The sequence below is a fragment of the Heteronotia binoei genome, chromosome 14 (assembly GCF_032191835.1).
Source record: "Heteronotia binoei isolate CCM8104 ecotype False Entrance Well chromosome 14, APGP_CSIRO_Hbin_v1, whole genome shotgun sequence".
Lineage (NCBI taxonomy): Eukaryota > Metazoa > Chordata > Lepidosauria > Squamata > Gekkonidae > Heteronotia > Heteronotia binoei.
This window is the reverse complement of record NC_083236.1, coordinates 28,005,665-28,022,621: the sequence shown is the minus strand read 5'-3', so window position 1 is coordinate 28,022,621 and position 16,957 is coordinate 28,005,665. Positions and strand designations below refer to the sequence as shown.

The 16,957-nt window shown below is 49.1% G+C and overlaps 1 protein-coding gene across 1 annotated transcript in view; it reads right to left on the bottom strand.

Annotated features, from left to right (window-relative positions):
- Positions 1-9,885, bottom strand: part of LOC132582737 (fatty acyl-CoA hydrolase precursor, medium chain-like) — a 43,272-nt gene extending 33,387 nt beyond the window's left edge. Inside the window, exon 1 of the mRNA XM_060254439.1 lies at positions 9,592-9,885. Coding sequence (XP_060110422.1) covers positions 9,592-9,682 — 91 coding nt within the window. The 5' untranslated portion in view covers positions 9,683-9,885. The remainder of the gene's footprint in view (positions 1-9,591) is intronic.
- Between the last annotated feature and the right edge of the window lie 7,072 nt (positions 9,886-16,957).

The following is a 16,957-nucleotide window of genomic DNA, read 5'->3' as shown; positions in this document are numbered from 1 at the left end:
TTCCAGGTAAAACTGCAGTCAAGAATTGAGGACCCCAGTTGCCCCACAGACCCGTCTCCAGAAGCACTCTGGGAACACCTAAAAACTACCATCCTGCAGATCCCTGAAGAAGTCCTCGGGATCTCCATAAGGAAGAACAAGGACTGGTTTGACGAGAACAATCAAGAGGGCCAAGAATTAATGGCGAAAAAGAGATCTGCCTACCAAGCACATCTTGCTCAGCCCTCCTGTCCTGGGAAAAAAGCAACCTTTCGCGCTGCATGTAGCAACCTCCAGCGCAAGCTTCGAGACATTCAGAACGAGTGGTGGACCAAGCTTGCAGAGAGAACCCAGCTGTGTGCAGACACTGGTGATTTAAGAGGGTTCTACGAAGCCCTGAAGGCAGTATATAGCCCATCATATCAGGCTCAGAGTCCCTTGCGTAGTGCAGACGGCCAAGTGCTCCTCACAGACAAGGCATCCATACTGAACCGGTGGTCGGAGTATTTTCAGGTTCTCTTCAGTGCCAACCGCGTCGTTCAAGATTCAGCAATCCACCTCACCCCACTTCAACCAGTGAAAACAGAGTTGGGTGAGATCCCCACTCTAGAAGAGACTGTTAAAGCCATCAAGCAACTGAAAAGTGGCAAGGCAGCGGGAGTTGATGGAATCCCACCAGAGATCTGGAAGCATGGGGGCACAGTACTACATTGCACACTTCACAAAGTACTTGTCACCTGCTGGGAACAAGGCAAACTACCACAGGACTTTTGCGATGCAATCATCATCACTCTACACAAGACTAAAGGGGGAAAGTCAGACTGCTCCAACTACCGGGGGATAACCTTGCTCTCCATCGCAGGGAAAATCCTTGCCAGAATACTCCTGAACAGACTGGTGCCCACCATTGCAGAAGAACTCCTCCCAGAGATCCAGTGCGGCTTCAGAGCTAAAAAGAGCACCACCGACATGGTATTTGTTCTCAGGCAGCTCCAAGGGAAATGCAGGGAACAGAACAAGGGTCTATATGAGACTTTTGTCGACCTTACCAAAGCTTTTGATACCGTTAGCAGGAAAGGCCTGTGGCAAATCTTGGAACGTTTAGGATGTCCCCCAAGGTTCCTCAGCATGATCATCCAGCTACATGAAGACCAGCGAGGCCAAGTCAGACACTGCAACGACCTCTCGGAGCCCTTCCCAATAGGCACAGGTGTAAAGCAAGGCTGCGTTCTCGCGCCAACTCTCTTTACGATCTTCTTTAGCATGATGCTTCAAAGAGCCGCAGTAGATCTAGATGATGATGATGGTGTCTACATCCGCTATCGCACCGATGGCAGCCTGTTCAACCTGAGGCGACTAAAGGCCCACTCCAAGACAATGGAAAAACTCATCCGAGAGCTACTGTTTGCTGATGATGCTGCACTCGTCTCCCACTCGGTATCAGCTCTGCAGCATATGACGTCCTGCTTCGCAGAGGCTGCCAAGCTATTCGGCCTAGAAGTTAGTCTGAAGAAGACAGAAGTTCTCCACCAGCCTGCACCCCAGGAAGATTATCACCCTCCCTGCATTACTGTGGGTGAATCAGTTCTGAAGACAGTCCAGCAGTTCAGCTACCTGGGGTGCATCATCTCCTCAGATGTCAAGATCGACAAGGAGATTGACAACAGGCTGGCAAAGGCAAACCGTGCATTTGGCCGACTGCACAAAAGAGTGTGGAGCAACAAGCATCTGAAAAAAGGCACAAAGATCAATGTTTACAAAGCAGTTGTGATGACAACCCTCATCTACGGCTCCAAATCGTGGGTTTTATACCGTCATCACCTGCGACTCCTTGAGCGCTTTCATCAGCGCTGCCTTCGCACCATCCTCAACATCCACTGGAGTGACTTTGTGACCAACACTGAAGTCAAGCGGGCGGAGGTTACAAGCATCGAGGCACTGCTGTTGAAGATGCAGCTGCAATGGGCAGGGCATATTTCTAGGATGGAAAACCACTGCCTTCCCAAGATTGCCCTGTATGGCGAACTCTCCACCGGCCATCGAAATAGAGGGGCACCAAAGAAGAGGTACAAGGACTCCTTGAAGAAATCCCTTGGCATCTGTCGCATCAACCATCACCAGTGGTCTGACTTAGCCTCAGATCGCAAAGCATGGAGGCACACCATCCACCAGGCTGTCTCTTCCTTTGAGAACGCACGCATAGCTGGTCTTGAGGACAAAAGGAGATTGAGGAAGAATCGCACTGCTACAGCACGAACCCCAAATCAGACTTTTTCCTGCAGCCACTGTGGCTGGACCTGCCTGTCCCGCATTGGTCTTGTCAGCCACCAGCGAGCCTGCAGCAGACGTGGACTACTGCACCCTTCTTAAATCTTCATTCATGAAGCGAAGCCGAGAGAATGTATGGCTGTGAGAGCTGGATCATAAGGAAGGCCGAGCGCAGAAGAATAGATGCTTTTGAGATGCAGTGCTGGAGAAGAAGCTTGAGAGTCCCTTGGACTGCAAGAAGATCAAATCAGTCAGTCCTAAGGGAAATCAACCCAGACTGTTCTCTGGAAGGTCAGATGCTGAAGCTGAAGCTCACATACTTTGGCCACCAAATGAGAAGGGAGCACTCCCTGGAGAAGATCGTGATGCTAGGAAAGAAAGAAGGCAAAAGAAGGAGGGCCTGGCATGACTTAAGAACATAAGAACATAAGAGAAGCCATGTTGGATCAGGCCAACGGCCCATCAAGTCCAACACTCTGTGTCACACAGTGGCAAAAAATGTTATATACACACATACACTGTGGCTAATAGCCACTGGTGGACCTGTGCTCCATACACTGTGGCTAATAGCCACTGATGGACCTGTGCTCCATATTTTTATCTAAACCCCTCTTGAAGGTGGCTATACTTGTGGCCGCCACCACCTCCTGTGGCAGTGAATTCCACATGTTAATCACCCTTTGGGTGAAGAAGTACTTCCTTTTATCCGTCTTAACCTGTCTGCTCAGCAATTTCATCGAATGCCCACGAGTTCTTGTATTGTGAGAAAGGGAGAAAAGTACTTCTTTCTCTACTTTCTCCATTCCATGCATTATCTTGTAAACCTCTATCATGTCACCCCGCAGTCGACGTTTCTCCAAGCTAAAGAGTCCCAAGTGTTTCAACCTTTCTTCATAGGGAAAGTGCTCCAGCCCTTTAATCATTCTAGTTGCCCTTCTCTGCACCTTCTCTAAAGCTATAATATCCTTTTTGAGGTGCGGCGACCAGAACTGCACACAGTACTCCAAATGAGACCGCACCATCGATTTATACAGGGGCATTATGATACTGGCTGATTTGTTTTCAATTCCCTTCCTAATAATTCCCAGCATGGCATTGGCCTTTTTTATTGCAAACGCACACTGTCTTGACACTTTCAGTGAGTTATCTATCATGACCCCAAGATCTCTCTCTTGATCAGTCTCTGCCAGTTCACACCCCATCAACTTGTATTTGTAGCTGGGATTCTTAGCCCCAATGTGCATTACTTTGCACTTGGCCACACTGAACCGCATCTGCCACGTTGACGCCCACTCACCCAGCCTCAACAGATCCCTTTGGAGTTCCTCACAATCCTCTCTGGTTCTCACCACCCTGAACAATTTAGTGTCATCCGCAAACTTGGCCACTTCACTGCTCACTCCGAACTCTAAATCATTTATGAACAAGTTAAAAAGCATGGGACCCAGTACCGAGCCCTGCGGCACCCCACTGCTTACCGTCCTCCACTGCGAAGACTGCCCATTTATACTCACTCTCTGCTTCCTATTACTCAGCCAGTTTTTGATCCACAAGAGGACCTGTCCTTTTACTCCATGATTCTCAAGCTTTCTAAGGAGCCTTTGATGAGGAACTTTATCAAAAGCTTTCTGGAAGTCAAGGTAAACAACATCTATCGGGTCTCCTTTGTCCACATGTTTGTTCACCCCCTCAAAGAAATGCAACAGGTTAGTGAGGCAAGATCTTCCCTTGCAGAACCCATGCTGAGTCTTCCTCAATAACCCGTGTTCATCAATGTGCCTACTCATTCTGTCCTTGATAATGGTTTCTACCAACTTTCCCGGTATTGAAGTCAGACTGACTGGCCTGTAGTTTCCCGGATCTCCTCTGGAACCTTTTTTAAAGATGGGGGTGACATTTGCTACCTTCCAGTCCTCAGGAATGGAGGCAGATTTCAATGAAAGATTACAGATTTTTGTTAGAAGATCCACAAGTTCAACTTTGAGTTCCTTCAGAACTCTCGGATGTATGCCATCCGGACCCGGTGACTTATTAGTTTTTAATTTGTCTATCAGTTGTAGGACCTCCTCATTTGTCACCTCAATCTGACTCAGGTCTTTCAACACCCCTTCCAAAATTAGTGGTTCTGGGGCGGGCAAAAAGTTCTCGTCTTCTACAGTGAAGACGGAGGCAAAAAATTCATTTAGCTTTTCAGCCATTTCCCTATCCTCCTTCAGTAATCCTTTCACCCCATGGTCATCCAAGGGCCCCACTGCCTCCCTGGCTGGTTTCCTACTTCTAATATATTTGAAGAAAGTTTTATTGTTGGTCTTTATGTTTTTTGCAATATGCTCCTCATAGTCCCTTTTTGCCTGCCTGATCACAGTCTTGCATTTGATTTGCCACAGCCTGTGTTCCCTTTTTGTCCATGGGGTCGCAAAGAGTCGGACTCGACTGTGCGACTGAACAACAAACAACAGAAAATGATGCATTCAGGCACCTGTGTGGCCTAGCCATTGAAGTGAATTCTTCCTGCCCACCCCCGTCATGTTTTCGATAACTATTGTTCTTTCACAGAAGTTGCAAAATCTGCCAAATACTGGGAAACGCAAAGGTTGGCTACCAGCCAGCTGTGAGCCAAAGATAATTAGCAACTTGATTACTTAACAATGATGTAACCTCTTTGAAAAAAATCATGGGCAATCTAGTTCAAGTTGCTACCCTTTCATTAGTGGTATGCAAATTCCACTCACTCTCTATAAAATCGGCATGGCTGATATATGTTCCGACATGCATTCTGAGATTTTGGGGCCCAGAACATTTGCACTGGCACTGTTGGGAACACAGTAGGCCCCAAATATTTCCTCCAACCCTCCTGCAATGGCCTCTCGGCAAGGCCTCAGTGGGTTCTGGAATGTGGAATGCTAAAACTTCAGTGTCCCAATTGCCAGAACCCTATGAAGCAGAGGTGACCTGGAAGCAAGCTGCATCTTTTACCTGGGACCCTGCCCCCCTAACAGAGGCAATTACCTCTTTTATCAATCAACCTGACAGTTTAAACATCAGCATCTGGCCCTGTCATTTAGCAATGGCCTGCTTCTTGATATGCCATCCAAGGGTTAAAGAATAACATGCAGAAAGTTCTGTATCATGCTTACCGCTCTTCTGCTGTTCCCTATCTCAGATGGAAAGCTTGAGTTTGCATCTTTGAACAGCAAAATGATCTGACTTAACTATTCTCAGATGGGAGGGGGGAATCCTATTCTTCTTCAAGAATATTTTGGAGGATGTTCTTGATTTGCTTATACTGGTCAGGGGGTCAGTGGTCCAGTTCTGTAAAGTTAGCTTACAGTCGTGTAGCACAAGTTTTCCAAGCATGGCCCATGAATACCATCAGTGCCAGGGACCATCTTGCTGTATCACCAGACTGCTTCTTTGTTACTTATGCTGATCTGAAGGTGCTGTAACCTGTTTGTTTTTGTGTATGTAGGAAGATAGATTTTATTGTTTTATTGCATCTTTTATTCTTGTCTTGCAAGACTGAAATGGCTTCCTGCCAGCGTGGTGTAATGGTTAAGAGTGGCAGACTCTAATCTGGAGAACCGGGTTTGATTCCCCCCTCCTCCTCCACATGAAGCCTGCTGGGTGATCTTGGGCCAGTCACAGGTCTCTCAGAACTATCTCAGCCCCAAGTGCCTCACAAGGTGTCTGTGGTGAGGAGGAAAGGGATGGTGATTGCAAACTGCTTGAGACTCCTTAAGGAAAAAATGTTCAATATAATCCAGTTTGTTTCTTCCAAAAATTCTCAACAGTGATACAGACAAAAAACCATCTATTGCACAACACGCCTACTGTCCAGAAAAATCATATATTATTAAAGTCCAACGAATCATAAAAGAACTGGTCCAATTTCGTTTTGGGAAGACCCTTCTTCAGCATTCTTTGAAAGCTGCAGGAAAAGGATTGGCAGTGGCGTTCCAACAAGAGACTTTAGATAAGATTATCAATCGGAAAGCCGAGATATGAAAAATGGCACATCAACACCACTTAAAACCATAAAAGTAAAAGACAATCCCCTGAAGAAGGATTCGTTGGACTTTCATAATATGATTTTTCTGGACAGTAGGCGTGTTGTGCAATAGATGGCTTTTTGACTGTATCACTGTTGAGAATTTTTGGAAGAAACAAACTGTGGATTATATTGAACATTTTTTCTATGCAGAGTGTGAGCGTTGTTATTTCACGGTTCCCTTTGCCTCCGGTCCCTTTCTCCACTGATGCTGAGACTCCTTAAAGCAGAGAAAAGCAGGGTATAAAAACTTCTTCTACTACTACTATTAGTCCTATGTTCTGGCCCCTACATTCTCACCCTCATGGTTTTCTCTTTCTTCCTCAGGAGAGCTTTGAGGTGAAAGCCCTGAACTCATATTCTTAGCCACCCTAAACCTTGGCTCTGCAGGGTGATGAGGACCATTCCTCTGTAAAGTAAAGGAATAAAGAATGCTGACAATACATTTCCTCTTCATTCAGCCCTATCCTCTCTTCCCTCCTGAGTTTTCCATGTGTCTGTCTGTTCTCTATAGATCAGGTCACACAAAACAAAGATCTGCAAACTGGTCTGCTCATTCTTGCAGAACTGCTCTGCAAAAGTGCCCCCTCTTGAGCCTGTGGCAGCCCAGTCACTGATGAGGGTCATGGGCACTGAGAGACAGCTGGCGAGGCCCGGATGCCAGCCAAAACTGCCATGCTGTTGCCCAGTCTCCATTTGTCTCAATGGAGCTTTTGCAGGAAAGCTTCCCAGTTCATTGGGCCCAGGACAGTGAGGCAATATTCCTTTGTGCCTCATATCTGACACACTGAAAAGATTCTTTGTGTGGAGGAATAAGTCAAACCACATGAACATGACATGACATTAAACAGTTCCATCCATTATCATACGGAGGCTTTTGTTCAGCTTTCCTTTCTCCAGGTTCCTAAAAATACCTGAAATGTTTAGAGACACTCCCTTCTCTCTCAGCACATACCGTAGTTTAGGTACATGATATATAAGATTTACTTTCTTTTAGATTTCTAGCAATTATACTGCCCTTGTCCGCTCCCAAATTTTTACAAACATATCCACAAATATATCAATGACAACGAGCCATGAAAGGGAAGCGGTCTGCCACTGAACAGAATATACATTCTTGGGCCCTGTTCAGATGCACAGTATAATCAGATGTCGCTGCTGTTTCCTTCTGAATTTAAAATGGCTGATCAGACAGCAACATCTGCCTCCCAATATTAACTCGTGGTAGCCCCCCCCCCCAATCCTTCTCAGAACTGGATTATTTTGTTATAGGGTTGCCAAGTCCAATTCAAGAAATATCTGGGGACTTTGGGGGTGGAGCCAGGAGACTTTGGGGGTGGAGCCAGGAGACTTTGGAGGTGGAGCCAGGAGACATTAGGGTAGGAGCCAACATCAAGGCTGTGACAAGCACAATTGAACTCCAAAGGGAGTTCTGGCCATCACATTTAAAGGGATGGCACATCTTTTCAATTCCTTCCTTCCATAGGAAATAATGAAGTTTAGGGGCACCTTCTTTTGAGGCTCATAGAATTGGACCCCTTAGTCCAATCTTTTTGAAACTTGGGGGATATTTTGGGGAAAGGCACTAGATGCTATACTGAAAATTTGGTGCCTCTACTCCAAAAAACAGCCCCCCCCCCAGATATCCATAGATCAATTCTCCATGATTTTCTATGGGAATAAATCTCCATAGGGAATAATATAGTTCCCAGCAGACATTTCCCTCCCCTCCCCCTGCTTTCTGACGACCCTGAAGCGGGGGGAGGGCCTACAAACTGGGGCCTCCAATACCCCATTACAGAGTTTTTTAAATTGGCCCCAGCCTTTAATGGCAGCCATTTTGTGGTGGTGCCCTAAAGGTTTTCACACTCTGAACAAGGTTGGGGTCTCTTAGCCTACAGCATCACCAGCATGGGAGACCTAGGTTCAAATTGCCCCTCTGCCACAGAAGCCGTGCAGGGTTGCTTTGGGCCACTCACTCACTCTTGACCTAACCTACCTCACAGGCTTGTTGTTGTTGTGAGGATAAAACAGAGGAAGGGAGAATGATGCGTGAGCTGCTTTTAGGTCCCTGTTGCAGAGAAAACTGAAATATTAACAAATAAAAATAAATAATAAGATAACCCTCATATTGGCCTGATAATTCACACTCTTCTACAGCTTGACAAAAAGACCATCTTAAATTCATAACAAATTTTGCCTTTAAACCCTGACTTCAAAGTTGTTTGAATTTCCATTCACATCTTTTTGCTTTATTAGAAGCATTATCGTTAACTTTCCAGTTGTTCTTTTCTGCTCTCCCACTGTTCTTTTTCCACTATCACACCATGTTTAATAGTGCAATCCTGTGCATGTTTACTCAGAAGTAAGTCCCTCCCTTTGTGTGAGATGTGGCTTATTTCTAAGCAAACAAGCACTTTGCAACACAGCTACTGTTGCCCAAAAGAGGGAACTCCCTCTGGAGTTCAATCAGAATAACCAACAGCACAGGTCAGTGCAGAAAGGAATTTAAGCTTTATTGTAATGAAGTGAGAGGGTGCATAGAAAGCAGCAAGCCCTCTTGGGTAGGGCATAAAGCTGTACATATATACATTACAGAACGTCCTTTTTATTCCATACATAGAAATCACAGCATCTGCAAACATTGATTGGTCAATAAACACTGTACCACTACATTGACATATGAATACATCAGTATCCTTTACACCTCATTGGTTACCTTATCACATCTGATTCCAGCCCCTAAGCTGGAAGTTTGCTCTATAGTTCCTGACACGCAGGTGCAAAACGTATCTATGTATTTTGCCATTCTGTGGGGTTTTTTTTTCTGCTTTAAGTTCTTCTTTCTACCGGCATCCAGTGTTGTAAAAATCTACTTTATCAGGTGGGCCTCAGCTGTTCATTGGCTTAACTAACCACAAACTGTCACAAAAGAAGCATGCTTAGCCTGTCTTTTAGATTTTGGCCTGTAATTTTAGGGCCTGAATATTATTAACCCTTAATATTTATTGAATTCTGGGTGTGGCTCTATCACTATCAAGCTGAAGTGTATAAAACAGACAATACGGATCTCACAAGGTATGCAGAATAACAGCAGGCATATTGCAATCTCTCACAAACCTTTGGATTCTGGTCTGTCTCAGTACAGTTAGAAGAAACAAATAGCTGAGGCTGTTCTTAACACAACAGCACCATAAAAGTCCTTCAAGGAATGATATTATGTAAGCCTCTGCCTGAGCAGCAGGCGCCTTCAATTTCCCTGGTAACATTTTCTTACAAAAAGCAAAAGAAGCTACCTTGGGCGTCTGCTGCAGATCCAGCGCTGGACTTGGCACACAGCAGTACTCCAACGAGCAACCAGGACTTGCTGGCAGGCAACATTTTCATCTCTACCTCTGATGAAATGCTTCCTTCTCTGTTTTAAAGAGCACAAAGGTCTCCAGCTAAGGGTGTGTGTCTACAGGAGCTCCAATGGGAGACACGAGTCTGGAGACGGAGGCCCAGTTTCCCCCTCCACTAACTAAGGTGAAGAACCAGTTTGGAAGCCATCAAACTGGAGCCTGATTAACCCCAAAAGACCAACAGTTCACAACTTTTTCTTTACTTGGGCAGAGGAAAAATAGGTATGTAGGAGGGGGGGTGGTATAAAAAGCCCAGCAGGAACTCATTTGCATACTAGGCCCCCTGACACAAAGCAAGCTGGAACTGTGTTCCTGTGTGTTCCTGCTAACTGTCAGAACTTAAGAACTCCAGGCAGATCCCATACTTAGTTTCCAAGCTAGGATTTTATTAGAGAGAACTAAGAACTGTTAGATACAAGGTACAAGATAACAGTGATGGCGAGAGCCAGCACTGGCCCAGTTTTATATAGTAAAACAAACAACCCACAAAGCTTTAATTCACACCGTTACAGGCACATCTGTCTTCCCACCAGTGCTATCAGCAAAGACGTTGCCTCCTTACTCTGAAGGCCACACGATTCGGCTTCAAAGGGTGTCAGTGTGAGAAAGTACAGAGATACAACATTATTCAGTCTACAGCCCCCAAATACTTTGGATACCATCGGGGCAGGGTTAACTACTACTCAGGCACTTCAGGTTAAGAAAGGTTACAATATGGGGTCGGTCTGGTTCAACGCTCAGGTCCACTCTATGCATACTTGCCAACCATCAATTATACTGGTTCTACATTAAGCTAGCAATAATAAAGTTACAAGTTCTGACATACTGCCCCCCCTAAGCGCCCTCCCCCGGGGGGTGGCGGCTTGGGCTTGTGCGGGTACAGCAGGTGAAACTTTTTTAACAATTGCGGCGCAGCTACGTTCTGAGATTCGACCCATTCATCACAGCTCGGGGGGAAGTGCTTCCACCTGATTAAGTAATACAGTTTCCCCCGTTTGACTTTGGAGTCCAGGATTTCGTGGACTTCATGGTGACTCTGACCCCTCACTGTCGTCGGAGGGGGCGGCGGAGCCCTGGGATGGAAGGACGTGGCACCAGGGTCTTTCCGGAGTAAGCTGCAATGAAAAACAGGATGGATTTTGCTTAGAGACTTGGGGAGCTCGAGTTCTGCAGTCACTTTATTGATTACTCGTTTGATCCTAAAAGGCCCAAGAAACTTCAACGCAAGTTTGCGGCAGGGCTGAGGAAGGGGGAGGTTTTTTGTGGACAAAAAGACAGTGTCTCCCACTCTCAATTCCCATTCAGGAGAGTGTTTTTTATCAAACTGTTTTTTGTAAGCCTTTTTCGCTTCCTCCAGGTTCTCCTGAATTCCCTTCCAGCTCTCCCGAAGGCCTTCCCACCATTGTTGGCACGATGTGGGTTCTGAGGGGGTGGCAGGGAGAGGAAGCGTTGGGAAAGGCTTGCCCTCATAGCCATTTATGATTTGGAAAGGAGAGGTTTTAGTAGAGCTGTGAAGGCTGTTGTTGTAGCCGTATTCAGCGAATGGGAGTAGGTCCACCCAGTTGGACTGTTGGAAGTTAATGAAACAGCGGAGGTACTGTTCTAGAAGGCTATTAACCCTCTCCGTCTGTCCGTCCGACTGGGGGTGGTAGGCTGAGCTGAGGCCCTGCTCAATACCCGCAAGTTTGCAAAACTCCCGCCAGAAGTTGGCAACGAACTGCGTCCCGCGGTCGCTAATGACCTTGTCTGGGAACGAGTGTAGGCGTACAATGTGTGTAAAGAAAAGCTGGGCAAGTTTTTTAGCCGTGGGTAGCTGCTTGCAGGGGATGAAGTGGGCTTGTTTGGAGAATGTATCGACCACTACCAAAACAACAGTTTTGCCCTGCGACGGTGGGAGCTCCACAATGAAATCCATAGACACTACCGACCAAGGCCGGGTGGCTGTTGGGAGGGGCACTAGGTGGCCGGGAGGTTTACCCCCTCTTCGTTTAGCCATAAGACAGGTGGGACATGAGAGGACGAATTCGGAGACGTCTCTTTTGAGCCTAGGCCACCAAAACTGTCGGGTAATGAGGTTGAGGGTTTTGACATAGCCGAAATGGCCCGCCAGGCGGCTGGAATGACAATGCTCTAAAATCTGCTTGCGGAGGGAGGAGGGCACATAGATCTTTTCGTTGTGCAACAGGAGGCCGTCCTCGCTTTTACGGAGGTTCGGTGGTTGGTCTGCTTCCCGAGCAGTCTCCGCAACTAACTGAGACAAGAGGTCCGGCTCCGGGGGGCCGACCCTCTTCCCGGAGCGGGTGGTGACCCCCCCCGCGATGGCCGAAGGGGGGATAAGGGAGTCCACCACCTCCTCGCGGAGGCTCTCGTGCTGTGGCAGGCGGGAGAGGGCGTCCGCCAAGAAATTCTTGGTACCTGGGATGTGTTTCAGTACAAAGTCGAATTTGGCGAAAAACCCAGCCCACCGGATTTGTTTTGCAGTCATTTTGCGGCGCCCGGTCAATGCCTCGAGATTTTTGTGGTCAGTCCAGATTTCAAACGGGACTCTGGCCCCTTCAAGCCAGGAGCGCCAGGTTTTCAAGGCAAACATGACTGCAAAAGCCTCCTTGTCCCACACTGACCAATTTTTCTGCTCGTTCGAGAACTTTCGTGAAATGTAGGCGCAGGGGCGCAGAACCCCGTTGTCCCCCCTTTGCATTAATATGGCTCCGACGGCGGCGTCGGAAGCATCACATTGAACCACGAAAGGTTTTAACTCGTCAGGGTGGGCTAACACGGGCTCCGAGGTGAAGAGGCGTTTCAATTCTGTAAAGGCTTTTTGACACTCGGGCGTCCACGTTAGGCGCGCGCCCGGCTTTTTTGCCTCTGCCCCCTTCCCCTTTGTTTTAAGGAGCTCCGTAAGGGGTAACATGATGGTGGCGAACCCCTTTATGAAGTCGCGGTAAAAATTTGCGAACCCGAGAAAACTTTGGAGCTGTTTGCGGGTTCGTGGGGGCTCCCAGTCTAGTACCGCTTGAACCTTTGCTGGGTCCATTGACAACCCTTCCCCCGACACTCGGAAGCCTAGATAGTCAAGTTCAGTCTTGTGAAATTCACATTTTGATAGTTTGGCATACAACTTGTGCTTGCACAGGGTGCTCAACACTTTTCTGACCAGTGGTACATGTGACTCGAGATCTGGCGAATAGATAATGATGTCATCAAGGTACACCACCACCCCCTTAAACAGGAACTCTCGCAGAACCTCGTTGATAAAATTCATGAATACCCCAGGGGCCCCCTGTAGCCCGAAAGGCATAACCAGGTACTCAAATTGTCCTAGCGGGGTATTGAATGCGGTCTTCCACTCGTCCCCCTCCCTGATACGGACTCGGAAGTACGCGTCTCGGAGGTCGAGTTTTGTGAATATTTTCCCTGTGGCTACAGTATTCAATAGGTCCTTAATCAATGGGATCGGGTAGGCATTAGACATCGAAATCCCGTTTATCGAGCGAAAATCTGTGCAAAGTCTAAGCGACCCATCCTTTTTCTTTCTGAAGAGGACGGGGGCGGCATGGGGGGCTGTTGCCGGTCGTATGAACCCCCGCTTCAGGTTTTTGTCCAAAAATTTGCGGAGTTCCGCTTTCTCCGCCCAACCCATGGAGTACAGTTTCGCTTTTGGCAGTTGCTGCCCCGGGATCAGTTCGATTGCACAGTCCGTGGGGCGGTGAGGTGGTAACTCATCCGCCTCCTTCTCACTAAAGGCCAGTTTTAAGTCCCGGTATTCCTTGGGTATCGAGGCGACCTCCTCGAGGGTGAGGCAGGCTCGCTCATTCCGGGGAGGCGGATGCGGCCCCCATTCGGGGCGCCAATGGTGGTGTTCGCACCTCCAGTCCGGGAATCGGACGATCTGCTCCTCCCACCTTATGTCTGGCTGGTGGCGAGCGAGCCAACCCGAGCCCATCACCACATCAAACGAGCAAGAGGGGGCAATTACAAAAGTTTCGATCCCCCAATGCTCTTCGGTCCCAACGGGGACCGCCTGTGTTTCTAGCTTACATGGCTCTCCCCTCATGGGCCCCCCGTCCATCTGCTGGAAAAGCATGGGTAGCGGGAGGGGGGAAGTGGCTAATCCTAGCGCCTCTACTAGGCGGGGGGTGATTAAGTCCCGGTTGCACCCCGAGTCGATTAGTGCTCGGGCATGCATGAACCGTTTTAGGTTCGGGTTGAGAAGGGTTACGGCCATAAACAATAAACCCCCAGTGGCTCTCACCGTGAGGAGTGCCGGCTGTTGCTGGACCTGCTTCGCGGCACCCATTAAAGCAGGTCGTTGTCGTTTCCCGCCGACTCGGTGTCGTCCGACTCCCCGGTCGATTCTTCCACGGTTTCTGGTTCGGCGGTAAAATCCTCGTCAGTCGCCAAGGTGGTGGCGACGGAGCCCCGTCCGGGCTCTTTCGGCCGATTACTCTTTTTCTTCTTGGGCCCCGATGCTGTTGGCCTGGCTGTCGGCGGGGTGGACCCCGCTTTGGCTGGGCAGTTGGAGGCGAGGTGGTCCGGGTCGCCGCACCGGTAACACTTTCGGGCAGTGGTGGGGGTCGAGGTTGTCGGGGCCCGTCGCCCCTCCGCCTTGGTGGGTGTGGATTTCAACCCCTTCTTCGCCAGTTGCTGTCGGCGAAGCCCCACGTGCTGGATGTTGGTCTCGACCTCTCCGGCTAGCTGGATCCACCCGACCAAGGTGTCGGGTCGCCCGTGGCTGTAGCAGCGGTCGAGGACGTTCGGGTTCAGCCCGTTACAAAAAGCAGTATATTTCATAATCTCGTTCCACCCTCTCACCGCCGCGCAGTAGCCCAGGAACTCCGTGGCATACTCGCGAATGGATCGGTTGCCTTGTTCGATGCGCTGGAGGGCTGCGATGGCTTTCTCCTCGCGGAGCGGGTCGCCGTACTGGCGGAGCATTGCGTGCAGGAACCCCGCTACGGTTGCTAGCTCGGGCTTCCTCGCGGTGAACAGCCCGACGTACCATTTGCGGGCTGGACCTCTCAGTCGGGACGCAATGTGGTACACTCGGCTGGCTTCGGTCGGGTAGTCCGCACCCCAGTGGGTAAAGAACGTGTCGCACTGTATGGTGAAGTACTCCACGTCTTCTGGGCTCCCGTCGAATGTAATTTTCAGCTCTCTCCCCCCCCCTGCGGCCGGGGGTGCCGCGGGTTGGGGCACCGGGGCCGGCAGGGCCGGTAGGGCTGGTGCAGCTGGGGCCGGCGGCGCCGGCTGTGCGGGCACGGGGACCGCCGGGGGCGCCGGAACTGGCGGCGCCGGGGGCGCTGGGACCGGCGGCGCGGGGGCCCCCGGGGCCGGAGGCGCCACTGGTTGTGGGGCCGGTGGGGCTGGAGCGGGCACCACCGGCGGCGCGGGAGCCAGCGGGGCCGGTGGAGCCACGGGCGGTTGCCCCAGCGGCAGCCCTCCCACGGGGATCCCCAGGACCGCCGTCTGCAAGGTGCGGAGCTGGTCGTAGATCGCGCCTAGGTTCTGTTGCATCTCCTCGGCCATCATAACTCGGGAGGCGTGTACGTCGTTGTGAATTTCCCGTACATAGTCGAACAGGTCGTTGCGGAGGCTCCGGACCGGGTCGTCCCCGCCTCGCGGTTCTGGACCTTCGCCCAGGTCGTCGTCTCCGTCTCCGCTTGCCCCGTCGCCCAGCATACTTCTGTACCGCTGCTCCGCCGCGTCGATCGCCGCCGTGGACTTCCGCGGGCTCCAGGATCGGGGTGCGGCGAACGCGTCCACCGAGAAAGGTGCGGGCACCTTAATCTTGCGCCTCACCCCCGTCACCTTCGGGTCGAGCGGCGGGTCCTCCGTTGGAGTGGTGGGCTCTCCGTTGTCTGGAACCTTTGCAGCCATCGGGCCGGGTTTCCAGTTCAGATAAGCTCCGAAACAATGGGTTCACTGTTATAATGTCAGAACTTAAGAACTCCAGGCAGATCCCATACTTAGTTTCCAAGCTAGGATTTTATTAGAGAGAACTAAGAACTGTTAGATACAAGGTACAAGATAACAGTGATGGCGAGAGCCAGCACTGGCCCAGTTTTATATAGTAAAACAAACAACCCACAAAGCTTTAATTCACACCGTTACAGGCACATCTGTCTTCCCACCAGTGCTATCAGCAAAGACGTTGCCTCCTTACTCTGAAGGCCACACGATTCGGCTTCAAAGGGTGTCAGTGTGAGAAAGTACAGAGATACAACATTATTCAGTCTACAGCCCCCAAATACTTTGGATACCATCGGGGCAGGGTTAACTACTACTCAGGCACTTCAGGTTAAGAAAGGTTACAATATGGGGTCGGTCTGGTTCAACGCTCAGGTCCACTCTATGCATACTTGCCAACCATCAATTATACTGGTTCTACATTAAGCTAGCAATAATAAAGTTACAAGTTCTGACACTAACCCCCCCCCCCTGAATATGTATGTCTGACATATGACAGAGTTCCAAAATGCTAGAAAGACAAATTAAGGGGCAAGCCAGCTTTCTGCGCTTGTACCACAGAGAAATACTACATTAGTCAGAGATTACAAATTTTCTTACAACCCAGAGCGTCATGAGCATAACACCCCATAATTATGGTTGCTTCTGAGCAGAGATATAGCAACCCTTGCTTATAATCAGCTGGTTTTTTGGAAAGCTATCCTGCAAAGACCCTGCAAATTAGCTTAATAAGATGGCAGACAGGTTTTGTATTGCAGAGCCTAAGAGATGTAGCTACAAATCTGGAAGTCCTCATATCTGAACCTCTCCTTCCCTGAAGACAAATAACAGGAATACCTCTTCCCTGGGCATGTGCTGCCACAGAAATATAAAAACCTCTCTTTGGAAATGATATCTATTTCCTGACACAAATAGTTGTGTTCAGAAAGCATAACAATCCTTAGATACGGTTACTGCATATCTCTGCCCATGATCATTCTTCCAGCTTTGCCACTTTTACCCAATCTAAAGTTTCCTGCTCCCTCAAATGAGTCCACCCATCCTTCCTTGATATTACTTATGCCTGAGCTCACTGTCAGAACATCTGTGAGGTATTGCCACCTCTTTGTGTTTCTTTCTTCGGTGCCCAACTCCATCTTACCTTTCCTCCTAAACTTCTGCCCTACCTGATTTGTCCTCACCCAACTGGCACAAAGTCAAACCACATGTAGGAACACTCACTAGATTCATCCCACAACACCCTCCCTTCTTTCTTCCCTTTTGGTTCATCCCTCAGTGCTTATGAGCTGAACTT